A 26,923-nucleotide genomic window follows, 5' to 3' on the forward strand; every position below is an offset into this window, starting at 1 on the left:
AAATTTCCATAAATTAGAATCAAAACACGGCTACAAAAGATCCATTGAAATAGTAACTAAGAATCTGACCTGTTCTTCCCTGATCTAACTATAAAAATAATACAATTAAATTGAATGGGTTGCATTACCTTTTGGTTAAGATATTATGCTTTGTGTCTTTATGACAAGTATGATTATATAAATAGGAGGTCTAAATTGGAGTTATTCCAAAACATGTTGAAGTGGAAAAAAAGGCCAAAAAAGGACATAAAATATTATCACTGTGTTGTAATGTGTCCAAAAAGATGCCTTACTTAACAACAAAGGTGAAAAGGCAGCCCATTCCTCAGACAGACATGCATGGGTGTGGCTATGGCATGAGTGACATATACAGGTCTACTTAGGCAGAACCAATACAATAAAAAAAAAAGTCACCCAAGCCCATCCAAGCATGCCATTAATTCCCGAATGTAGCTTGTTCAAGACACACACAATACATTCAAATAAAAGAGAGTAAATCAAGCCGAACAAGTCGACGAAAAAATAACTAAGTTCAAGCATAGACATTACAGCGTGCTGAGTGCAGCTGTGTTGGACAAAAAGTTATGCATCAATACTATTAGATGTTTTTGGCTATGATTTGTCTCTGCTTGAAATTTGGTTCCAATCCAAAAGAATGGTGGAAACTAAATAGGGCAGAAAGGTCCAAAAAAGTGTGTCTTATAGTGCACTTCTCTCCCATGAGCTCAGGTCAGCCAGTTACCTACAAGCTGAAGCAACTGAGTGAAAGGGGTTTCCCCACAGGAAGATTTTTCTGTTCACCTTTGTGCACCTACACTGCAGGGCAAAGAGGGGACTAACACTAACCTCCTGCAAAATGACTGCCTAAGGATCACAAAAAAAACGTTCTTAATGTTTTCATGGCACTGGGGTACTCGCAGATTATGGAGAATTGGGGGGAATCTACCTTTCAACAGCATCCAAAGTGTGTCCGACACAAATACATATGGTCTGGTTACAACAGAAGATCAAGAGCTCAAGGTCAGTTGATGCTACAGTAAATTAAGCTCTATTTTGGAGGAGACAACAATCAATGTTAAAACCCTATAGAAACTAGGAGAGCAACCTAATCTGTGTATAAATGTCAGTATCACATGCAATGAGTAATTAAACTATGATTATGCAGTCCCGTAGGTAACGCACATGTCAATGGTCATGTTAGCTAACTAAACCTGTGTGTATGTGTGCGAGTGGCACTTCTGCTATCCTACCCTTGACATGGAAAGCAAGTGAAACTAAGAAAATAAAGAATCCCAATTGCATAGACAGGCTCCTATTTCATAGAGACCAGGAGCCCAGCCGGACCATTTGGAATGGAGAGATAGTAAAACAAACATATACCTTTCATTTGGACTACTTAAAATCTTGTTTCAAGCCTCAATGTGGAGAAAAAGACAAGAAGCCTTACATTGGACGAGGTGAAAAGCAGTCGAGAGAGAACGCCAGAGTACTGCACTAACTCTTATAGTGGGCGGTGTTGTGGAGGGATTTGTGCCAAAAAACAGAGGTCAGAAGGTGGACATTATCGGCCATTTTGGTGAGGCAGTTTTTGCTGCCCCAAAATGAAGGGGGAAGCCAAAATAATGTGCAGCCTTTATTGTCACCTTGAAGCTGAGATTACACCCTCTTGCTGCCTGAGGATACAGGCGCAGTATGGAGATCCTTTAGTCACACTTGCTGGGTGAGGCCCGCAGCATTTACATATAAGCCGCAGGGGCTCGGCCTGCATTAACATACCTCGGCTGCGCCAATGTTAAAAAGTCACTATTCGTGGCTCATCAAAATGGAAATTATTACCTAAAGGAAACGGTTGGGAATCTTGGCAGGGGTAGCTAATGATAGCAAGCAGCGGATTTAGGGGATTTTAGAGTGTATAACATTTTCTATTGTTTTACATGTAGATGCCATGTCTACTCAGTGTAGTGATCCCTTCAGTGATTATTATAAGTCAGATTGAAGAAAGGGAGTGTATTCATATTTGTATTATAAAACAGGTGAGGAAACCTTTGTTTTGGATGAAAACTAAATGCACTTCTGATAGCAACGAGAAACGTTTTGAAGGTGACTAATAACTTCAGGACTCCTTGAGACAAACATCTAATAGAGATGGCAGGATTTTGCTTTGGCCAGTGAGAACATAAGGTGTAATCTAGCTTTCTTTCCCAACGTTACACACAAATGCAGAGCAGGACATGCAAGCACATTCAAAGTCAGGCAGATACCATTGAAGGAGGGCAAACATGCACATGCGTACGTCACAGCACAGTCTTTCTGCATCAGTGTTATTCTTAGAATTGATCAGTTAAATATAGACATTTTCAGGCTTTCAATATTCTGAGTATCCTACAATGGGATTGTGCCATGTTTTGTGGACATTATTATGTAGAGGGGCGGAATGACAGATTATTGATTGGCGTTTCTTTACAGACTCAACTGCTACACTTACTGATAGAAAATCTTTGGATAACCAATTGGTGCTTACAGGGGTTGGAATTGAAGCCCGCTTTTTTTGTCTGAGATAACTGCTATTTTAGAAGGGATGATTATATATATTTGTCTAATGACTGTCTTTATGGATGAATGATGTAGCTGGAGCAAGTGAAATAAATCTATCATGGGATCTCATTTTGGTTAGTGTGACTAACTCTTACAAAGCAAAATGGCTCAGGAACTATGGGAACTGTTGTTGTTTTTGGCATTGGGACAGTAGTCATTACCAATAAAGCTATCAGATATCAGATACAGAGATCAAATAAGACTGATCAAATGAGGGACTGATAAAAAGACTCCCCTCTTAGAGGAGAATTATAGGGATGACATTGTTTAATCTATCTGCCTAAATGTATGATATGCCTAATATGTGCAGTGTTGTTGAGCCATGTGTATAATAGCCCAAAAAAATGGCTCCTTAAAAAAAATATCTATCTGAAGTATTCATAAGAATACTGGAGCCATAATATTTACCGGCAAGAACTGCGGGTGGTGACATGATATTCAGTATAGATATGATTCAGTTGGATAGGCCTGGCGTCCATGTTGGTGCTGACATTTACCGTACAGTAGGTACAACTCTTTAAGAGATGGTCAAAGCCAACTGCAATATAAATAATCAGAAAGCTGCTTGCATTGAACTCAGAGTCATGCATTACTTTCTCCTCATGTTTGTTGTATGACTACAGTATAAATGCATAACAGAACACACGAGTGTGTATCCTTTAAGTCCAGTTAGAGGATCGCCATTACTGTTGTCTTGTTAACCTACACATCTATTTTATTCAGAGTGTGTATGTTTAAGAAAAGGAGGGGTCTCAAATAATACATTATAATATGATTGAGTGTCATTACTGCAAGGGATCCCAAACAGCAGTCACTATACGAAACCAATCACATCTAGCTACAGCTATTTAAAAATAAAAATATCTCTGAGCACCAGCTAAGCAACAGCGAACGTGATGTTGAAGTCATTATATTGTTATTGATCCACGCGGCACTGTAAATGGCATCCCTTAATGGCTGCCTGAAATCACCATGGAACCCAATCAGGCCCAATCAGGTCTAATTTTTTCAGCAATGATTGCTATAAACAAGATGACAGGAAGACTGGCTGTATACACACTTATTATTTCATTCGGCATTTGCATTTGCACTCCGAGAATCAAGAAGCAGAGCAGCATCATTGTGAAAAAGAAACACAACTCTCACATACAAATTAACTACAAAAAGACAAACACTTTGTAACAGAAAAGTAAGATCAGGAAAATAACTGAAACAAAGGAAAACTCACAAACACAACACGGTAATCACAACACAAAAAAATACTAAATAAAGGAAAGCCAAAATATCAGGTTGTATCAGGGAAAACACTTGTTGAGAAACCAAGGGAAGAGAAGAAATCAATTGAACAAACCACACAAGGAATGCAGAAAGAAAAAGACCAACACGGCCAAAGGGATTTTTGTACAGGCATGCGAGCGCAGTTACATTCTCCCATCATGCAACAAGTTCTGTTATTTCCACGTGCTGGGTGTCCATGACAACACGTGCAAGAAAGCCTTTAGGTGCAGAAGCAATACCAAAGGATGCAAAACGAGAAAAGGCCCCACAATGCAAACATAAAGGTAATTTAACAAGACCCGAGCTAATCAGGTTTGCTTTCATCATTTCTTCCTCGAAATTAAGATACATTTCTTTCATAATCATTTAGCAGTTTGGATAAACTGATTAGTATTTCTTCAAATTAGTAATGAATCGAGCTCTGCAATAGGCAAATACAGCTAAAAATGTTCAACATGTTGAATTTTTTTTTTTTCAAATGTGGGTTAAAAAAAGTAAAAAAGAAAAAACACACCAACCTTCTCGAAGCTCTGAGGGATGTAAAGGGGTTGATGCAGAACACAATGACATGAGGAGAAGAGAAAAATAGGGGAAACACAGAGAGAGTAAAAAAAGCCACCTCAAGGTGTTTAGCTGCAGCTACATTTCCCTTTTCTTTAACTCGTTTTTTCCTCCCTTTCCCTTGACCCTGCTATCAGTGACACCCATCTAGAGAGTACACTTGCCTGGCCCCCCTCCCCCTTAAATCAACTTTGAACCAAAACAATCAGATACACTCCAGTGGCTGCACTGTCGCCTGGTAAGAAAAAAATAGTGAGGCGCCACTGGAGTCAAATCAAGCGTACCATACTCATAATTCAAAATTCACAAGCTCCTTATAGCCACAAGGAGAGGCTCCTGTGGTGGCTGTATTTGCTTTGTTAGAGAAGGAAACAAAATAAAGAAAGAAATAAAGAAAAACTAATGAGAGATAGAAAAGAAAAAAGACACAGTTTGGGCTGAAATTAGCAGCTGCAGTTTAAGAAAGTAACAGTGAATTTTGTTGGGAGCCAATCAGTACAAATGGCATTATAGTTTCTGTTTGGGAAGAAGACTAAATTGTTCCCTGATGAAGTATGCCCCAGATACAATTTAGGATTGTTATTTTGTTTCTGGAAATTGATCCCTACCACAGCTGCTAATCTCAAGTGCATTTCGCTTTGTGAACAAAACATAGTCAACATCAAGTATCAGAATTGATTGACAAAAGTTAACTGAAAACAGACAAAGGTTGACACCATCAAGGCATAACAAGTGTGTTACATACTGTGGAAGTACCTGACTAATTATGACCGTTGTGTAGTTTATATTAAGCATGCTGATGGAGCCAGTGTTCATGGAGTTTGCATGAATTGTTGGATATGATATCAGGGAATAGCTGTGTGTTTTTGACCAAAAGACCTACTAAATAACCCACTGCTGTGTCAACAAAGTTCCCATTATAGTTTTGTAATGATTCCTGTAGTGCTCTTGACTGTAATTTGCCGTGAACCTCCTAACTTCTGCTATGCTGTACTTGAAAAAGTGGATAGCTACTTCAAGTTAAGTGTCAATGCCTCACAGTGGTGACAGCATGAGCCTCAAGGAAGAATGCTGGCAAGGAGAGACACAAATCTTGATGAACCATTTTTTACCTTCCTCAGCTCAAATAATTTGTCTTCCCTATTCTGCTACTTCACAGGGTATGATAATAGCAATAATAATGAAAAAGCAGCTCCCTGACCCATTTTATAATGTCAGGCTAGTGAATTATTTATCGGGAACAAAGTTATTTAGTACACAGCAGAGGGAACAAACTGAGTAGATACCGAGGCATCTTTATTTAATATGCACGATATAAATAAAACATGTTGAAAATGCATCTGCTTCAATTTATCAGAACTCCCTCAACAGGGATTCATTGTCATTTAGCATTAGAGGTAGGGGATAGGCTTTTGTCTTCATTGCATGTTTCCAGTGAAACTCAACGTTCCCTGTGACTGATTGTTGTTCATATCTTCACTTTGCTGGAACATGCCAGCCAAAAAGACTTCTGACTGTATAATGATTTAAAGATAATACCCCAAAGCAGAAACAGGGGAATACTATGGATTTGTGCTCCAGAACACCATGAATAAAAAAAAAGGAAGAGCACTATTTATAATCTATGCAATTGAGCATTGTGTTGTAATACAGAGCAGCTGACTGTTTTCAGAGTCCCTTTCCATTAATTCACCACAAGGGAATCCTTTTTTCCTCTAAATCTGGAGGAGAAGGGGGTTGAGATTTTGATTGGTGGCCATTAATACCTTGCCCCACAATCAAAATCCAGACTTACCGTTACGCTCCTGTACCTGAAAGAAGCTAATCAAAAAGAAGACTTTTCCGACTCTTTTTGGATACCGTAACTTGGACGGAGGGGGAGACATTTGGTCGAGCACACATTAAGAGGTAACAGGCGTCGTTACAACGGATAGGGTAAAGACATACGGCTTGTTGTGCTACACATTTCCTTCCAAGCGAGTAGGGGAGGGCATTCAAAGACAAAATGGAGCATAACATCATCACAGAGAAGAACATTAGTTGGTCAATTATAGTTTTACATTTGGAAGTTTCAGTGCATATGAAAATTACATTTGTGGGCAGGCAATAGTAGCAATATTAAAATATTGATATTACTCGGGTAATGCTATTTTGCAAAATACATTTTGTGCAAATACAGCTGGGCTAGAATGGAAGCAATTATCATTTGTTAAGCTCAACAGTAATGCCCCTTAAAGCTGAGCTGCACTGTTAGTACGAATGGGTGGATCTTTGTATTTGTTGGCCTGTATTCGGGGCCGGGTTGCTCCCTACCTCGCACATAAAGGTTGGCAGGGGCCGAGTAGCGCACGCCTTCCATATTAGACGCCACGCACTCGTACTTCCCCTGGTCGGTCTCCTCGCTGTTCTCGATCTGCAAGGCACCTGGGAAAAACAACAAGAAAAACAAGAGGGGAGGGGAGAAAGATAGAACAAGAGAGAAAGAAAGAAAGCAGAAAAAGGAGATTAGTCAATTTGTCAGTGACAGGGCATGAAGTTGCAGACAATCTTCTTAATACAAGGTATTCTCAATTTCTCAGGACCGTTTTGTCAACAACTCTTGCTCTCTGCAATGCTAATGCGGACTGCCATGACAAACTGTGTTCCTCTCCAGCCTCAGCCATCCATAGAAAAAAAGAAGGGGAATTAAATAAATAACAATGTGGACTGAATCAGTCACACTAAATTGGTAGCCCTGTTGGTGTATGCAACTCATATGAGACATGGGATCTATTCAAAAAAGAAATGCTGTAAAGACTTAGTAATGATGTAAGTGTGATGAAAGGTAATAGGAAAGGGTGCTGAGATGGTTCTGTAAACTGAGCAAGACTAACAAATTGCCCTTTGCATAGTACTCACCAAGAGAGTCTGTGTGTGTTGGAGAAAGAGGGGTCATGGGAAAATATCCAGACATATATTCATGTTTCAATCAACACTGGCATGGTGCATAATGCAACAGCTCATTCCATTGGTGCAAATGCTAAGAGAAATTCTAATCTTAAATTATATATTGTAAACATATAGGGATAGAAAATATATTTGTACCCGCATGAACTGATAAACTAGCAATTGAAAGTCTTTTTTAAGTTGTTATTCATGTTTTTATTTATTTATAAATTTGTCATATTTGTTTATTTCCTTCACTATTTCAATTCACTGCCGCATAATAGTCTTTAAGGGTATACAGCTTTATAAGAACCCCTTCGGTCTTCAGTGTTTAAAACGTACTGTATACATTATCACATTTTGGATTGTATCTATAGTATGTGAAATAAACTCAACATAAATGCTTAGCAACAACAGTGGAGAGGGGCGTGGAGGACAGAAGAGGGAGGTGAAACAATGGGCGTCAGATAATTCCTCGTTAGAGCGCTGTTGACGGCACTTCCTGATGATATCATTAGGGCTTCTGGCTGGCTCAGCAGACAGATTGCAGCCCAGGCCTCCCTGACAAACACAGCACCATCGCTCGTTAGCGTTTAGCCAGGAAGCATCAATACGCCAGCCGCTACCCAGGATGCTTTGTAATATACCATAACCTACTCCATCACATCAGCAATCAAAGTGAACACAATGTTGTACAAAGCAACTATTCTGGAACATTGGTCTAATAACGTTTTTCAGCTGTGCCCCAAATTAGATCATCGATCGTGTTTAATTATAAAGATTAGTCACGCTTCCTCCTTTGCCACAGCCTAATACTCTAGGAGTATTTTACACCTTGGAGTCAAAACAAAGATATCTACTCTTAGAAAAAGAAAACCAACCTGAAGCTATCTAAGCTCGTCCATGTTTTGCCCTTCTCTTCATTTCCCTCTACAGCTCAGATCATCCTCAACCCCCAGAGGGAGCTGTTCCTGGCACATAGCTCATGAACAAAATAATAATGTCTACCTGCAGAGTGCAGGTGGTGGAGTCCTTGCTCTGCGTTTAGGCAGGAATCTGATTTGGATGTTTGATGTGTGCTTGGAACAGCAAATGCCAGCCTGGTGGCAGGTGGCTTGGAATGTGCTCAGAAACCTACTGCTCATCACCGCAGAGACCACAAAGTAAGGACTGTGTGAAGTTCAACTCCGGGTGGACGCTTCCAGAAAGCTCTGCCAGAGGCTCGTAAGCCTCAGTCCCTGTGCTAAATTATAACATCTTTGGTAGGCGAAAGTTGAGGTTGCAATTTTGTCATAGCTTCATGAATAGTAATGTTGAAGGGTTTGTTGTGGACCACAGCTTGTTTTTTGTACCAATCCCAAACAGCTAAGTCAGAGGACATTTTCTGTTATCATAGTTCATATCTCATCACTCTGAATATCAACTGTTCAAGGTCTGCAGGTCTAAATGCTTCCAACAATTACATGTGTATTTTACTTAAATGAATATTTAACATATGTCAACTGAAGGTCATCATTACTAAACCACAGACATGCAGAGGGTGACAGATAATGAGCCAAGCAAAATTAATTGAGAGCCAATTAAGAGCAACAGCGGCTGCTGTGAAGTGTACCTCCTGGTTAAAGACAGAGCATGGAGAGAAATAAGACAGTGTTTTAGGGGAATTGAGGGAGTTTCATCTATTCTTCTTATTCTTTGGTGGAGTTTCCTCATTAGGGGGTATTATCTATAGTCTCCAAGCCCCTACTGGCTTCATTACATATTCTAGCTATTATTTAGTGGATTGTGAGGAACACATAAGACTCTATCCACAGGCTGAACACAGGAGAATCAAGAAGGAGAGAAAGGAGAGAGAAAATGAGTAATAGAGATGTGTTCTTATTAATTTATATTTCTTATTTTCTGAATTTAACTTGTCTTTTTTTGTCTCAAAAATGTAAAATAGAAAAGAAGGATAAGACATTTTTCTATCCCTCTTGTAAATCAAGGTGAGTAACAATTTATCTTACTGAATTAACACTGACAACAGCAATATTGAAGAATTTAACAGCTAACACTGAATTCATTAGATTTGCGTGAACAAATGTTTGACGAACCAAAGTCCAGAAGGAGAGGGATAAAAAATGTAGGAGATTGAGAAAGAGGGAACGCAACAGAGAAATCACAACTTTGTTCTATTTTAAGATGCTTTATGCTCCTCTCTCCGTCAGATTCACACATAGCAGAGATGCAATATCCCGCTGTTATTACATGTGTTGTGTCACACTGTGGGAGTATATCTCTTCTGTCCACTTTATCATTTCCACTCTTCTCATATGTTTTCCTCCAATCCAAGCTTTGTCTTTTTAAAACCTTAAAGAGGTTAATTTAATGTATTTCCATTGATGTCATTTATGATCTCCTCACATATATAAGGGAACAACATTTCTTTCTATTTTGTGACCATTACAGGTCAGTTGTAAAGCCTGATAATATTAGTATTTAAAGACAACAGACCTCTAAGAGCTCGAAAAGCCCCTCTTTGATCTCCTATCTCAAGCAGCAGCAAGCAACACAAAATACCCCCTTCTCACAGGCATATATATATTTCTACCAATTTCTTGTTTCTTTTCTTAATATGACTGCACTCTCTGTTTTGCATAATTACACTTAGTTTACGCTGCCAGCCAGGCTCTGAGTGGCCATTGCCATTTATTTTCTCATATCAGGAAAGGAGAAAACACAACAAATTAAATAAAAGTTATCTTTCACAATAAAAGATATCTGCCAAGTCTGTTTACTCAATAGGTGTTTACTGATTAAGACTTGCTTTGTTATTCCTGTATGAGGCCTAATAGCAAGTCTTCCCTGTCTTCAGCTATGACGTCTTTTCACAATCACAACCACCAAATGAGTTCTTTGCCCGATTTCATATAATCATAAAAACTGTTTATACCACAGATACTGCCTTCAGAGAGAGATGGCATGGTCGACAAAAAGCATGGCTCATTTAACTTTAATATAATAACTGCACATTTAAATATTGTGACTTACTGTTTAAAAGATACAGTTAGAAAACACCTAATTGCGGGTACAAATATGACACGTGCAGCAGTACTTGAGTATGTATTACTTTACATTGTAAGGATTAAGCTTTAATTGTGAGATTGACCACTGATTTACACAACATTTTGCACTGGACACTTAAAAGGACACAGGAGGAGACCACCACTTCCAGGCCACACCAACCATCCATAAACGCCAACAAGTACTGCCCCTACTGAGTAATAATTCATGGTTTCTGGGTCAGAGGAGAAAAGAAGGGCCATTTTTTTCTCACTGGGTTATTCCATGATGTATGCTGTATCATTAAGATTTAAGAGAAGAAAACAGAGTGGGTACAGCTGGGGAAAATAAAGTCCCTGATAATAATGACCACACTTCTATGTGGACCAATTAGTCTCCATCTCAGTCAAAGTGACCCTCCCGGCTCACCAACACACACAACCTTCCAGTCTCCACTGCTACCCTGACTGTCTTGCAGTATGTTCGCTGCCTTCATCCATTCCATAAAGAAGGCTGTAATGGGCATTGGGGTCTGGAACATTTGTCCCAGCCGTGGCAGCTGCCCTGGTTAACAGCGCTGCAGGCCTCCGGCTGATCTGATGGGGAGCGCTGAGGTGCCAAGGTGTGATAACAAAGAAGACTACCTTGGCAGAGTTCATCAAATACATGTTTCTGAAGGCCAACTCAGATTCTAAAAATCAAGGTATTCTTGTATTGAAGTATTTAGCAGATCCTCAGTTAACAGGGAAGTAGAGTTCAGTATACTTCACTACATTCAATCCATAACAGGACATATTTAAGAAAACGCATAATTCTTTAACTAAATATTCATATTAAAATCTCCATGTCGATCTTGTTTTTGAGGGGAACACAAGGGGTGGAAAGAGGGTCTTGTTTATAAGTGGAAGAGAGAAAGAACATAACAATCTGATAAGAGTAGGAGAAGTACAGATGAGGATTCAAAAGAAAGGCAAGGAGGGGCAATGATGGATGATTAATTTCAGAAAGTGCCTGAAGCAGTGGTCTACCCACCCCCGTCGTTGCTTTGTAGCAGCTTCACTTTGTGTACCCCCCTCCGGTCCCATTTGTGTAATTCAATTAGTGTGCTCCAGCGGGTCTTGATTGATTTGTTTAGGCGATCAACAAAATGGCTGGCCAAGTCTCACCCTTTATTTCCCTCAGTTTTGCAGCCCACTAAGGCTTGCCGGTGGCACACTGTTCTTTTCATAATTTTAACTCTCATTTTGAATTCATCTTTCTCATAAGTATCTTATTTCTTATCACCTCCCCTATCTTCTCACCATCCTCACATCCCTACACTGCTCAACAGTGCAATTAAAACCCCAAATTAGCAACTTACTGTATAAGTGGCTACACAGTCAAAATGATAATCATTCCAGAACATAAATTAAACTCACAGCCGTGCACAGAAAGTGTGCAGGATACAATACCTTAAACTCACTCAATGATTAAGGAACTTTTTATACTAAAACATAACAAAAGTAAATCACTTTCATTAAACAATAATATATCTTTTAGGCAATTGAAACATTTTCCAGGCAAAATCTGTCTTGATGACACCTCAGCTGGAGTTGAACACAACAAGCAAACTATAAATAGCAAGTTTAACACTGTATTTTCACATCACCATTATCGCATCATGTATAAACGTGTGGACATTTAGGATTTCTGTTGAGAATCTACAGTTTAAAGAATAACAATAAGAGATAACATCCAGTTTGGATACACGGCAGCAAAGTATGTAAATGCCCTTATCTCTCTTTCTCCCTTTCCTTCTGTCTGTATCCTGTCACTCGGGCATGCTCTGCAACCAACCCAAGGTCATTATACTGTGGTCGCAGCAGCATGGGGCCCCACGTGTGACGCCATTGTTGGCAGTGCCCATCTGGTGGCTTGTAACGCTCCCATGAAATCAGTAATGAAGCAGGTAGGGAGTCCAGCAACCTTTCTACCTATCGCTTACCTCTAGGCCAGCACCTGGGTGGCTTTGTAAGTTTAAAAAACATTATATATTTTGGGAATAAGCTATGACGTTATTTCGCGAGAAGAACTTTATGAATCCCTGAGATAAACAAGCGCCTTCTACTCATCATTTCTCCTATTTGTATTTCATGTATCTATTTCAAATGTGTATGAATATTTTTGAAAACATGACTCTGTTTGAGATGTGTCCCGTGTGGCTTGTATGAGATGGTTGAGGATGGAGAACCTTAACTGTACTCTAGGAGCTTTATCTTCAAATCAATCACCTCCTTTGCTGCACAAAACTGAAACATTAAACTATGAGCATTCCTCTTTTCCCCACGAAAACAGGGCAAACTGAGTTATTCACTTACCTGCTCAACCTGTGGAACAAAAGCATTTTACAACAAACACATAAATCCGCTATGACACTGAAGTGGGAGAGAGTGCTTCAGCAGCAAAGCCTTGTGGATGATTACAAGTGAAGTTAAACCGTCCGGGGAAATGTAAAAAAATAAAGGTGGAGAGGAAGAAGTATTGGACTAAGCTATCATATGATTCATTGGAGCCACGCTTTCACTCTTTTATTCCATTTTCATCTTGATATCCTCCTGTTCATCCTTCATCAATTTAAGACATTGTTTAAGAATGGTAAAACGATGTTTCCTCTTTTGAAAATGAAACCATTGCTCCCAGCATCCTCACTAGTCTTGCCTTTATAAATTGTTGTTACGCATAGTAAAATGGCGAAAAAGGAAATAGATGAAAGGCAGCTTTTTCTCCGACACACCATGAGGGCTCATGGAAGTGATTGGAGAGCATTCACATACACAATGTGGTTTCGCTATGGTGTTGAATGGAAGGATAAGGAGAATATCAAAGCAGAAAAGAAGAAAGATTGTTGCTAGTTGTAAGTATTCAATAGCCAGGCCCTATCAAAAAAAAGACCAACGTTGCCCACCCAACAACATCCTATTACCTTTCCCCCACCCATCAGCTCCATGTCCATGACCAAACAATTTAAATGTTTGAGGCGCAAAGCAGACTGTTTATTAATACCCTTCACCATCCTTCCCTCCTGTTACAACTTTCTCAATCCTGTATCCTAACAAGCCGGCAACACAATTTAAATTGCACGTCAGTTTTGTGACACTGACGATGTGGAGGAGATAGGAGGTCACAGACACAGAGCGCCCACAGGGGTGGAACATTTACACATCAATGATGACATGTGGCATGAGAAAAGTTAAACACATAGACCACGCTCACAAAACAGTGTACAGAGAACACAGAACCCAAACACAGATGACATATTAATGTTAGTGGACATAGACAAGTATGCATTTTTTAAAGAGGAAAAGCCCATATGACATCGCCACTGTTTAGTTAGTTAGGTGTAGTTAGGAGTGATTATGTTTGGTTTAATGCACTTTGGAGTTTTTTTTCCTTTCTTTTTATTGTGTTAAACAGCTTACCTCGAATCGGGGTACCCTCTGGAGGAGACACAAAAATGAAGACACAACATCAGTTTAGTTCAACGTTAATGTTAGTAGTAGTTAGGAGTTATTTGGGTTGGAAGGTGGATCTTTGGAATTAGATTATCAAACCATTAGGTAATCTCTTACAGGGTTTTGAGAGATCTTTTTGTATCGATAACCCGACACCTCGTATTGCTGGTATCACAAAGGAATTAAAAGCTTTAGACTATGGCTGGCCCACTTCAGTGCAAAATAGAGTTTTTTTTTTTATTCTACACCTTGCCTTAGACATATGAAGTCATCGGCAGAGCTGAAGAAGCTCAAGGTCTTGGCATGCAATTTATAATGGCTAAACTCAGGGTAAAACAATCAAGAGAGGTTTGACCCTAAGCTCCATTGACTTTTACCAACTAACTGAGCATCAGTAAAACAAGTTACGTGCGCTTATATTCTTTATCGGATGTCTACATTACTATCAAACTTGCTGAGGGAGGAAATCTTTGGTGAACTAGAATTTCAGGCTTTACCTTCCGGCAACCACAAGTAAAATCTAACATCATTTAGTTCTTATTTATCCTACAGGTCGTAAACCTGCTAAACTGTGACGGATAAACTGTTCAACCCAAGCTTCCTACCTCCCCTAGTCATTCAATTCCCTGGCCCTTTAAATTTGTTCATTTCACTGAGAGTTGTATGTTTCCCTATTCTTTGTTTATGGTCCGTGTTGTGTTACATGCCTGACTACAAGCCAAATGTCCCATTAGAACAATAAAATATTGAGCTTGTCCAGTCAGTGGCTGGTGGGCTTTTAAAAGTAGCCTGAGTTGTTACTGTGATTTAAAAAGGATCCCTTATAGGCAGTGCTTTGGGTGTAGGTAGGGAAGCCAGCTTAACTGCAACCCCCTCTCTGCCAAGAATGAAACTGTCCTTCCTCTCTTGGCTTTTTTTCTTTGCTCATTGTTTCCTTAGTGTCTTTCCTAAATCTTTCTTCCTTTTCTTAGTTTATCTTTGCCTCCATTCCTCCCTCTTTATCCCCATTTCAGAGTTTTTGTATGTCTCGGACTTTCCCACAGTTTCCTCCCTTTTGCCTTTCTCTTAGTCGCCCTTTCTAAGTCTAAGGATGACTCAATGGCTACAACGTGCCCATGGCCATCCCTTGAGAGTGCCAGCAGGGCACCACCAAGGCCGAGAGGTGCCTTACTTTGCATAGATTGCTTACAGGCAGAGAGCTGAGGGTAAGGGTACGCACTGCCCGTTGAACCTGATATTTCAGGCTTGGCCCTTGTGTGGACAGGCATTCATGCAAGTTGAATACAGCAAACTGGCATCATACCAACTAGCTGGACCAACAAATGGTTTAATGTATAAAGTGGCGCCAGCAATTGTCCTATACGGTACATTTAGGGCTGTGGGTGGCTGGGTAGTGGGATGTAACTTTCAAAATCTTCTGATCGGATTATTGTTTCAGCTCTGCATACAGAGGTGCCTGTTGTGATACCAGCAGGTAGGAGGATATCACTGAGTTTAAGTTCTGCCTGGCTTGCAATGTACCTTCAGTAGGTGGATTTTATTTATATATTTAAAGTTGCTTTACACTGTGTTTATGTGCACTTATCAAAAATGTCAATCATAGTATACCATTATCATATTAAACAAATCAGTTCAACTGTATCTTTATAAAGTGAACATTTACTGGGATTAGCCATACTGACTTCTCATTAAAAAATATAATCCCATTTTATAATTTTATTATTATTCCCACATTGTCTGATATAAGTGGCAAATGCGTTTCGCATTGATCGTTATGTATTCTTGAATATTTATCACTTACAACGTCTCGGCTTAGCTGCACTAAGTGTGGTAAATGCTTCTATGCTGCTCATGCTCTTTCTGCATATCATGTATTTCTGTTTGCCATGTATATAAATGTTATGTTCATAAATGTTGTATGTGACGGGACTACGGATGGAAATTAGCTCAAAGCTAAAATCCGGCTCATTTACATTTGAAAGCATTATTTTGTTTAAAATGTTCATTAATGTGCACTGTACCGGTTCAAATAAACGATACAAAAAAAAGTGTTATTAAATGCATACATTTGCAACAGAGATAGTTTAGCTTCATTGAAAAACCAGGCAAAACATCAGTGACATTTGAATAATTTCTGCAATGATTTTAGAGACCACATAATCATAGATAATCACAAGACAAAGGACAGGGCTCTGGGAAGGTTACATTGTTATCGAGTTAGAGTTTGATTAAAGGCTGCATTATTTCGCTTTAGCTGTGGTGAATGTTTAGTTTGGGTTAAGGGGTTACTAGTTAAAGGTTAGGTGAGGTTAAGGTCAAAGTTAGGTTGAGGTTAGGATAAGGTTAATGTTAATAAGCAGGTTTGTAAAGGAAAAGGCCATTACATCTGGACCTTTTAAGGACTGCGCAACAAAAGAGGGACAGAAACAAAGAGGGGAAAGTAATTAGGAAAATGAGGGATAAAAGATGGAGGTTTTTAATGTCAAAGGAATTGGTTCCAACCAAAAATATAAAAAAATGTAAAGGATATGAAAGACACAGGTCCTTGGAACTTCTGCTAATTGTATAGTAAAGCAGCATGAAAAGATATAATTGAAAGTTAACCGAGGATCTAACCAGGCAGGCTGGGTCGTGAGAGAGTAGCAGGTATTCAATTACATTGGCAAATCCACCTGTACTACAGGCGCATAACCTAATGGCCATAAGCTCCCATTCTAAGCTTTGGTCGACCAGGGGTTGATCTGCTTAGGGTGACAATGACCTAAATATATCTCAATGGGCTGTCGACCTCCTCGCATTATCAAACGCGGGGCATTATTTGCTCCACGGAACACCCCAGCTGTTTTGTTAAACCACCCTCTGAATATATTAAAATATTATTGAGGCATGTAGTCTGGCCAGAGGCAATCTGGCCAGAGATGTTGCCCATCTGAGTCGGATAGGGTTTGCGTGATTGGCCAAGTGTCAAAGTCTGACCACCCTCCAGAGGGCGTCTGGCTGACCTTCTCATCAGCAGAGACACCCTCTGCGATCTCAGTGCAGTCGCAGCAGGATTCAACAAAAACCTGGCTGTTGTTACCACATCTGGAGAGCTTCTAGCCTCTCCCTGCAGAGCAGCTTTGATGTCAACAAATATGATCATTCTCTTGCTAATTTTAGATTAAGGACAATTGAACTATGCAAGAGTCACATTGGGATGTGCATGAAGCTGTGTGAGTGCCAGGGGAGCCATCCAATGTCGGGTCATGATTTTAAACCTTTATATTTAAAAAAGAGGACCTTAATCTTTATGAATATGCACTCTTCACAATCCTCTCACTGTCTCTCTGGCCTCTGGTTAATCTGCTCTGGCTGACAAGGCCAGCGACGGCCTGGGGTCTGCAGCCACAGGGACTTGGGGAGAAATGTCAAGCTCCCTCCACATCTCTAGAGGAGCTCCTCAGGGGACCCTGATGCAAATATCACTGCCCCGCCAGCACAGCATGGTTTGACTCATAAAGAACGGGTCAGCCAACTATCTAATAAACAAATATAGCTCTATTTTCCTGGAATCAAAACTATAATAACATTGGTTTTAATGATTACATTGGACAAAAATCTAATCTCTTATGTATTGTTGATTTGGTTTTCAAAAGAAGAGGAGTCGAAAGTCACATGAGAGGGGGATTGATTTTCAGTAGCTTGAGACTGAGTATGTTTTCAAACTCATGTTGTCCAACACACTTCCCATGTTCCCTTCAATTTTACTACAGTATACCATCTATGGGAGAGCATCTATGAGTCACCCATATGGACTTGAGAGTGTGCCTGAAGCAAACGAGCAGACAGGTAGCTCCAACAATTTTAAAAGCATTAACATTAACAGCATTCTGATCAACAGAATAATAAAAAAATAGCCATTCAAAGATTACCAAAATAACTTTTTCTTTTCATTCTGCGGTTGGATTTCTATAAGTGAAATCCAAAATGGCTACTCAAAGTGCTGAGGACATGAAAAGATGGCAGTCTATGTGGCTTGAGCACGCAGGCCTTTTTCTCATCAGCATAAGTCCTGCATGGCTGCTGAATGAGCTTTAAAACCAAAAGGGCTGTAGAAAACGCTAACAATAGCTTACGAGAGTCTTGGTATTGAAACAAGGGAAAGTAATTTCCTTTTTTCTGCCCTCCTACAAACACACATAGTTTGACCTGTAAGTAAAACAAACCCAGCTTAAAGTGGCTGGGTATATTTTTACAAGTAGTTCAAGAAGTCAGGAGGAGTACAAAATGTGGCCAAATGTAACTATCACTTGAGCCCTCGTACTCTAACATGGGCAACAGAGCCTTAGGTTGGGATTTGTAAGCCAGTGCAGATGTGTGCCAATTTGGCAATAAAAGAGAATGCTCTCTTGAGAAAATATTTGGCCAAGACCAGAGGGTCGACCCAGCCCAAGTGTGGGATTGGAGAGTTCAGCCGTATACTGCGTTCCTGCAGAGACATTTACCTGGAAAGAACTCAAGATTCTTTCAGGCCCTCTCAGATTTCGCTTCACTTTCCAAGGGTATTCTTGGATAGCAAAGCTGCCATTGTATTCTAAAGTTTGACTGTTCACCGTTGACAAGAGTGTATTTTCGGAGGATTGTGTTTGCTATATGTCCCAGCAAGAACACAAAAGAAATACTGTAGACTGTGACTGAAAATAAATAATTGTCTTGAATTCAAGCAGAGTTCAATTATTTCCCCAAAGCCTGCTGTCTTGCAACACAGCAGAGAGAAAACCCGTGATGTGACAGAAAGCATTTGCAATGTAACATTTGGAGAAAAATTGTTAGGGAAAAGTGCATAAGGCATCTTCTACTCCAAGGTAACCTTGTACAAGGTACTTTTGACAACAGGTGGTCCAGTAAAGCTGCTAAGACATTGTAGAAAAGGTGGTTGAACTAGGCAGTACAGTTATAATGCAGATGAACATTAATCTGAGGCAGGATGCTGTCATAAAAGACATGCTCAGCAGCTTTTCCCCATTTAAATCAAAACTGTGCTGCTTAAAGGTGGGCTGTAATACCTAACCAGCGTCCAAATATGTGCTGGTGCTTGTCCTTGATTTGCCTTTCTAAGTTCCAGTGTGGGGGGTGAAAGACGATAACGTTGGCATAAGGAGTGTAGGCGAAACAAAAGTAGAAGTTGAGCATAAATAGAAACAGAACATAGGGAACAAGTGGCAAAAGAGGACAAGGGTGAGGGGAGCGCAGAGGATGCATGCATTTTGGAAAGTAGTATGCCATCTGCTTCAAGGAGAGTGGGTGGGCTTTTTCTGCTTTGCAAGACACTTACCAAAGGATTCTGAAAATGAAGGGGAAGAACAACATAGTTCATTTTAGGTTGAGGTTAAAAGGGATTGTCATGCAAGAATGTAAGGGACCACAGTTTAGTTGGGTCTTTTTTCCCCATCTAATGCTAGCAGTTTTATCATGAGTTACCATGAGAGGAGCATTGCATTTTCAAGTCATGTAACATGGATTCTATTTGCAATTTATAGTGATTATAAAGGAAGTTATTGTACACATTTTTGGTGTCAATTTTAATTAAAAAAGTTTAGTCCTATGTTTCAGTTTATTTTATTGGCTGGTTATGGCTCTCAGCCACATGAAACGTGTTGAAGACTCTGCAATGTGAAACACATCTGAGTTTCATACACAAATACAGACAACATACATGTAGATAGAGACAACCAAACATCAGTGTGTTTCGGTTAGACAGGACATACAAAGACAATTGACAAAATCATGACAGAGACAGATGATAGAGAGGTTAGAACACAGACAAGAAGATACAATCATTCGTGTTATCATCCCCAGAGGCTTAAAACGCACAACATCCTGTTAAAATGTTAACAGGTAACCCAAAGAGCCGGCCTTACATATGACTATTTCAAACCTAAAGAAAGTAACATGAGGTACATTCCTACCACCTATTTATCTAAAATGAAATAATAAAAAAAAAACCTGAATGTAAAATATTCAATGCTGTTATTACAACCTAATTACGATTACCTGCCAGAGCATCTGAAACGTTAAAGCTACCATGTCGAGTTTTTGACCACTAGTTGTGCTACAGAGCAAACATTTCAAATTAGAAACAATCTTGTTTGATTTACATGGCAAAAAATGGCACTAACATGTTAGTTAGACCTTAAGGATCCACTTAATATGTTTGTTAAAAAGAAGCTGTGTTAAAAACGTTTGGTTAGTTTACAAGAAGACCCCTGTGCACCATCAATTTCTAAGAAGAAGTCTGGCACTGCAATAAGAACAGATTAGGGGACAACATTTACATTAGAACTCTCTTCCCAAGAGTCCCTTGTGGACGCTCTTTGTCCTCAAACTAAAGTCTACGGCACTAGCTGACAGCATTCTCCAAAGCACCTTAGTGAAGAGCTTACATCCGCAGAGGAGTTCCTCGGGCCAATATGAACCGAGAAACAATGTTTTCAGAGACAGCAAATACCCTAAATCTGTGCACTAAAAATAAAACGTATCTAAAATAAAATCATCTATGGACTAGGCAAGACATAAATAATGAGATGACAAATTGATTATTTTGAGTGTACAGCTCATGGGGTCCACAACTGGGGCAGGGACTCAATGGCAATAGACTCTTTATGTAATGCTGTCTACACTGATTTACGTTCCAAGCAACAAATGAAATAGGAGTCATTGGATTTTTCAAATGGTAACAAATCATCGACCTAAAATATCTACCCCTTATTGCCCACGGCTACTCCAGGGCTTGCACTTAATTAGCAATATAATTAGGGCTTGCTTTACTGGGCCTCTCACTGGGGTTAAATCAATGGGAAAAGGACAACATATACACCACTGAGTTGTGTCAGTAGAATATTGGCTTTGCTCTCATTGTCTACTATGACACATTTCTGTCTTGTTGTGAAGTATTTTACCTAAATCAGTGATATTTGGTGACATTTTGAACCTCAATTTCAACAACAGATGTATTGATATGATTCATGGTCAGAGTATAATGGCCACAATCATGCTTCTCACGTTGTCATCTACAAAATAGAGCTTGCCCCCATGAGCTGATTTTTAAATGCTTTAAATATAGTTGAACAGCTTTTTTTTTTTGTTCAACATCAGACAGAGTTTGATCTGCACTTTTGGTAAATTCAGTTCTTCAACATGATTTTTTTAATATATATGATGATTCTCAGATCTCTTGTACTGCAACCTTACTCAGATCTGTTTGATAATCAACCTAAAAAAAACAAAGGATAGTTTTTCTTGAGCTCAAGTCAGGTCCACCTCAAAATGATATGGTTTCACTTTGTGCAGTACATAAGTACATTTGTTAAAAATGTAAAAGTACTTTCAGTGACACTTCTGTACTTTTCGAATAATGTTTGTTCAAAAACACTGGGCACTGGAGTCACATTAGCTGCAAGCACAAAACAACAACTAAAATGTCCTGTGTAATCAAAGAAGAGCTCAAGCTCGTAAGAAGGGAAAAAGACATCAACACAATGCTCGGGATTCCTTACCTGATCTCAGCTGTTTGATTCGCCCATTACTCGCACTTGGGTCAATGGGTAGGAAGTCTTTGTACCAGGTGATTTCAGGGTCAGGGTTGCCACTGGCAGCACAGAGCATGGTGGCTGTTCGAGTGCGCTCCACCACTTTAAGTTGAGGACCCATGTCAATGTTAGGGAAGCCTGGTGGGAGTAGGTCCTCTGTAAAAAGAAGCAAAGAAGAGGGATAAGCCATCTGACTTGCAAATCCAGGTGTTTTGATTAAAACACAGTTGTCATTCAAAGTATTTGTTATCATTGTATACACATTTTCATTTTTGATAGAACTGAGGGCTGTAACACATAATAGCGATTGAACTAAAATAAGACCCAGTCAATTATAAAACTGAAATGATACTGAGCATTTTTTTTTTTACTTCTACCTGGGAGAAGGAGACATTTGGAATTGCATATTTTGACTAATGAGACAAATGCACCTCAGAAATGAGAGATTATAGCCAGCCATGTACAGTAGCCAGATACATTAATAAACCAATTGAGATAAGACTTATATGAATATGTTTTATTTCATTCTTTTCATTATGAGTCTGAATGTACCAGAGGGCTGCACTGGGGGCATCGGAGAGGTCGAAGAACAAAGGCCAGGATAAGGTTTGTGTTTTTGTTATATTCCTCTTTCTCAGAAAATTAATGAGCTTTCTAATGGTTAGATAAATCATCCTGTAGCCATTATCTACTAACCACTGCATTTCTAATACCAACGATCTTGTCCATTAATAATCATGTGTCTTAATCAAATGTCCTAGAGGACACTGACTCCCTGCACATATTTCCATTACAACAAGTAGTAAATACATGTCTTAAAATGAAACACAGATCAGAGGAAGAGAAAATTAATGAATAGAAATACCAGAAGCAAAGCTTGGTAATCCCAGCAATTTCTTCATCACGTTTCCCCATGTTCAGGAAAATAAAGGACCATCATTTCAATTTGAGGTTACACAGAGCTCTGTAAAACCACCACTTGGTTAAGACACACTATAACCATCGAAAGCCTAGGACTGAATACCAATCGGGTGAATTTCGCTCGGCATTAAATGCGTAAGGCTTTGGAATAATGGTAAGATTTAAGCCTCTTTGACTTTCTTTATTGCTACACTCATTCCAGAACCATCACACCGGCAAAGATAGAGATATCATTGCAGCTAATATTCATGCATGATTGAGCAATTATTTGACTGTTAAGAGTCGACAGTGTAGTTTGCTCTGTGGTCACTGTTCTTCTAATGTAGACTTCTTACTTTCCTGGGGCAATTAGTCCCATGGGTCAGATCGCTTGACATATACCCTGACTCGAGCCAGAACAGTGACTCATACTTATAGAAGATGAGAGACGGGAGGAGGGACACTCAGAGCTGTAATATGCATCAGAGGCCCAGGGCCACATCACAAATTGGAGAAGATTGAGTGACTAAGAGGCTGGCCAATGGCAAGGCAGAGGTCACTGTTCATTTTGAGAGCCTTTGAGCTCATGTCCACTCAGAACAGAAGACATCATGGTGGTGTCATCCAGAGCTGGGGAAAGCCACATTATGGGACATTGGTACACACTAAGTTGAGTCGCATAACCTTAGACGCATGGTTAGTCTGTCGGCCTTTCATGAACACAGAGAGCTATTCCATATTTCAGTTAGCACTTTATACAAATAAGAATTTAAGGAAGGACATCATGATGGTTAAAATATATTTAATCCATCATGTTTTGCTAAACAATGAGTCATTTTGAATGATGGCAGCAATGTTTTTAATATTCAAAGAATGGCAAAATTGAAACAATGGATACAACATATATATATTGACATAGTTCAAATTCAAGAATTGCCCATAAGGTATTTTGTTATCTTTTATTTTTCTGTCACCAAAAGAAAAACCTTTTTTTTTTAAAGCATAAACTTTGCACATTACAGGCAGTTGGGTTGTGACTGGTGAGTTCATGCAAGTTTAGTTTTTGACATTGTTAATCTTTTAAATAAATGTCATATGGGACAACAGAGGAAGGAACAAGAGGGTCTAAAAAAAAACAGGTTTCTAACTTAAGATGACAACAGCAGAGCACAATGAATATTTCAATGCTAAGTTCACAGAGGAACAGGCGTTTACACTGTTGTAGGCTCTGTGCTGTATCCTCTTCATGGATTATTAATGGTCATCCCTGTATCATCTCTGTATACCAAGTTACCCTGAAGCCTAAGAAGCAAGCCAACACTTCACTTTAGGAGTTTCAGAACAAGAAAGAGCAATATGTACTCACAAATTCCTATTCATGTCATCAATGATCGATGTACAAGATGCCATAAAAGGTGCCGCACTCCTGTATCCCTTTAGCTACTTCTGTCTGTTAAAAGGGATTCTGGGCTGCTCTTCGGGGCGTTCAATCTGATGTGTTCTATGTCAGAGAGGCCTATCTGTACTCTGCGTGTCATAAACTCTGCCTTTATTGTATGAATAAGGTAGATAGAGGCCTGAACAGACTACATTAATGAAGCTAGAAAACATTAACAGAGTAAGTGGATTTGAGTCTAATGAAATAAGGCAATTGACAGAGGGAATCTGCCACAAGGAATTAGGGGCGGGGGGGACAGGAAAAGGTGGGCGAACAAACAAACCAACCAAATCAGCAGTAAACAAGAAGCAGGGATGGTGGATTCATGGAGAGATGATGCTATCATTACAGCTGCTCTTACCTGATACAGCACCGAAAGCCATTCCTGAATAAATTGCATGTATGCTGGTTGCTTGCTTCCCCAGGAATAGAATCTGATACCATCTTTCCCCCTGAAGCTTACAGGCTATGTCGATAAAGGCGGCCATGCAAAAATAAATAGATCACTCATCGAAGGAGTGTTACTTCAGGGTTAGCCAGCCTGAATGTGAAGGGGAGAACCAATGACATGGGCTGATAGTATCCTAGAATCCCCAAAGGGCCAGCAATATGCCATAATGGCTCAGCAATTGCATTTCTATGATGTGTAATAGGGGTTCTCTGTGATGACAAATCTTCACAGGCCAAATAGAATTCACACGTGTAAACTATTGGTCAATGACAACGTCGCTGTTTATTTTGCCTGAAGCAGCCTTTGTCACTTAGGCCAATAATCCTCCTAAGTACCACATCGACTTTGATTTTCTTTGTTTAATCTTAGACACTATAAATCACATTTAATTGTCTGTATCAAAGTATAAATGCAAAAGCAAAGATATTTACAAAGATAAAAGAACACCATTATTTTGATCACCTTCCTGATTGAAAGGATCTGATAACAAGAGTCAGTAATTAGGTTACAAAATACGTTTTTTGTTGCCACAAAGCCTTTTTGATGCATCCTATTGATTTTGAAATCCGTCAGTTGCATACTTGTCAGCACATGATGATTGACAGCTCAGTTTGGAACTCTACCCTACTACTATGTACAACACGTACGTACGCAGCAGTGACAAATGCCATCAAAAAGACAATTGAGTAGTAAATCAGATGAAAGATTATTTATCTGCACAAAACATGATCTCAACAATAAAGAATGCATATCCTCTTACAATAACTATTCAATAGGATTTGGACAGGTTTCAAAGATCACAACTAACGGAATGCAAATATTAATTATAGTCATTAAAGAGGGAAACATATCAAAAGTTACAGTACAGTCTACTCCACACAACAGCTGACTTGGTCCAAGGCTCATACAGGCTCTAGTTGATCTGATCTAGATTTTGACTTTTGTCATTCTCTTTGTTTGTTTTTTTGGTTGGCTTGAGTGCCATCATTATCCATAATTGTCTTTAATTTCGCCATTTAATACCATTACACAAGTGACAGGTGCAAAGCCTTTAATCAGCCTGTGGTTAGATTAGCGACTGCGCGGCTGTTAATCTGCACACTCATGCCTGCTGTTGGGTTCTGCTTTTTATCAGGCAAAGTGTGGCCCTCTTAAAAGGTCTGCCCTATAAACCCATTTAACTCTGCTGACAAATCCCGGACAATTCACTGCTACTAAACCAAAAAAATCTCTTTTGAGTAAATCTATGTCCAGGACAGTCGTAACTGTTCAGAGTTACATCACTATACATAAGGGTGTTGAGATGAAATGTGTCATCCAGTGCCTTTCTCTAGCCCCTGATCAATTGGTAGTCCTGAGTGCTGGTCAATATATTATACTGTAAATGGATCTTTATATACTGCACTTGTCATCCACATTCATCAAATGTCAAAATCTCTGACGGACTGGCTTCAAATGTGATTGTTCTGAGCCATCAATTACCTCATGGTGAGAGCTATAGTAAGAGAGAGGGAGGGAGAGAGAGAGAGAGAGGGAGGTAAAACCAGACTAAAGCAAATGCTGTGGGGTTCTCCACCGTCCCCTGCACCCATTACTCATATTATTATTTTCACTTACTGAAATGATTTAATTTCATCAGCAGTGTAATCAGGTTAACTGATTATCCAGCGCAACAGCATAGAGACACAGGCTTTAAGCAGGCCTGTGCGTTAATACCACAGAGGGACTGCAGGGGGGAGACGGGGTAAGGGCAAGGGAAGAGAGAAAGAGAGAGAGATACACAAGAAACAGATGTCCACCGAAAGAAAGAATGATAAATATAGTGAAGGTGGTTAAAGATTACAAATGGCATGCTATTTTTTCACACACAAGTAGATGTTTAACTAATTGGCAGACCCAGCTGCTGGAATACTAGACAACACAGTTTCATTTGCTCTGCGCCTATAACACAGACAGAAATGTTCCCATCAAACAGGCAGGCCAGGGAAAAGAGAAGTGTCTGTTTTTAATAGGGAGGCTCTGTGCTACACCTGAGTTTCAGCTGTATGTTGGGGAGACTACTTTCTAGAATTAATGTATGCATGAATGATCTATGCCACATCTTCTTTTTTTTCGGGATGCACCGAATATTCGGCCACCGAAAATTATCGGCCGAAAATGGTTAAAAAGGCCCTTTCGGTTTTAGCACCGAAAAAATATCACCCAATGTCAGAGAACAGGGTTACGTTGATCATACTCCGCATATTTGTCCGGGTGTTTTGATTTCAAGTGGTGGAGTAATCCCGAAGTGGTGAAAGTCTTTGCAGTGACACCCCCTCGAGAAATGTCAGCTGAACACGTTTTACAAATCGCAATCCGCGCCTCTTTCTCTGATATTTTGAAATATCTCCAAGCGGCAGACATGTTGGCTGTGAGCCAGCCGCGAGCATGGTCGCGCGCCGTGCTTGTCGCCGCGTTTTGATTACGTCATCACAACAACACGTTAGGTTACCAAACTTATAGGTGCATTTGTTGTTGTTGAAGGCCTGGCTGTTACAGTCTTTATTTACACTATTTTGTTGTAGGCCTACTGGCCTAGATGTTTATGCAGTTTTAAAGCACCTTGGCTTTGTTCTGAATGCACTTTGTTGTAGTTATCCTACAGAGAAAAGAAAATACACTTGACTTGGAA

The 26,923-nt window shown here is 39.6% G+C and overlaps 1 protein-coding gene across 1 annotated transcript in view; it reads right to left on the bottom strand.

Moving 5' to 3' along the window:
• Positions 1 to 24,184, bottom strand: part of LOC104962319 (receptor-type tyrosine-protein phosphatase S-like) — a 66,701-nt gene extending 42,517 nt beyond the window's left edge. Inside the window, exons 1-4 of the mRNA XM_010790751.1 lie at positions 24,163 to 24,184; positions 21,431 to 21,619; positions 6,748 to 6,858; positions 4,392 to 4,403 (exon numbers count right to left, since the gene is read on the bottom strand). Coding sequence (XP_010789053.1) covers positions 4,392 to 4,403; positions 6,748 to 6,858; positions 21,431 to 21,619; positions 24,163 to 24,184 — 334 coding nt within the window. The remainder of the gene's footprint in view (positions 1 to 4,391; positions 4,404 to 6,747; positions 6,859 to 21,430; positions 21,620 to 24,162) is intronic.
• Between the last annotated feature and the right edge of the window lie 2,739 nt (positions 24,185 to 26,923).

Source organism: Notothenia coriiceps, unplaced genomic scaffold (assembly GCF_000735185.1).
Source record: "Notothenia coriiceps isolate Sejong01 unplaced genomic scaffold, NC01 NC01_scaffold00034548, whole genome shotgun sequence".
In the NCBI taxonomy this organism is placed as follows: Eukaryota; Metazoa; Chordata; class Actinopteri; order Perciformes; family Nototheniidae; genus Notothenia; species Notothenia coriiceps.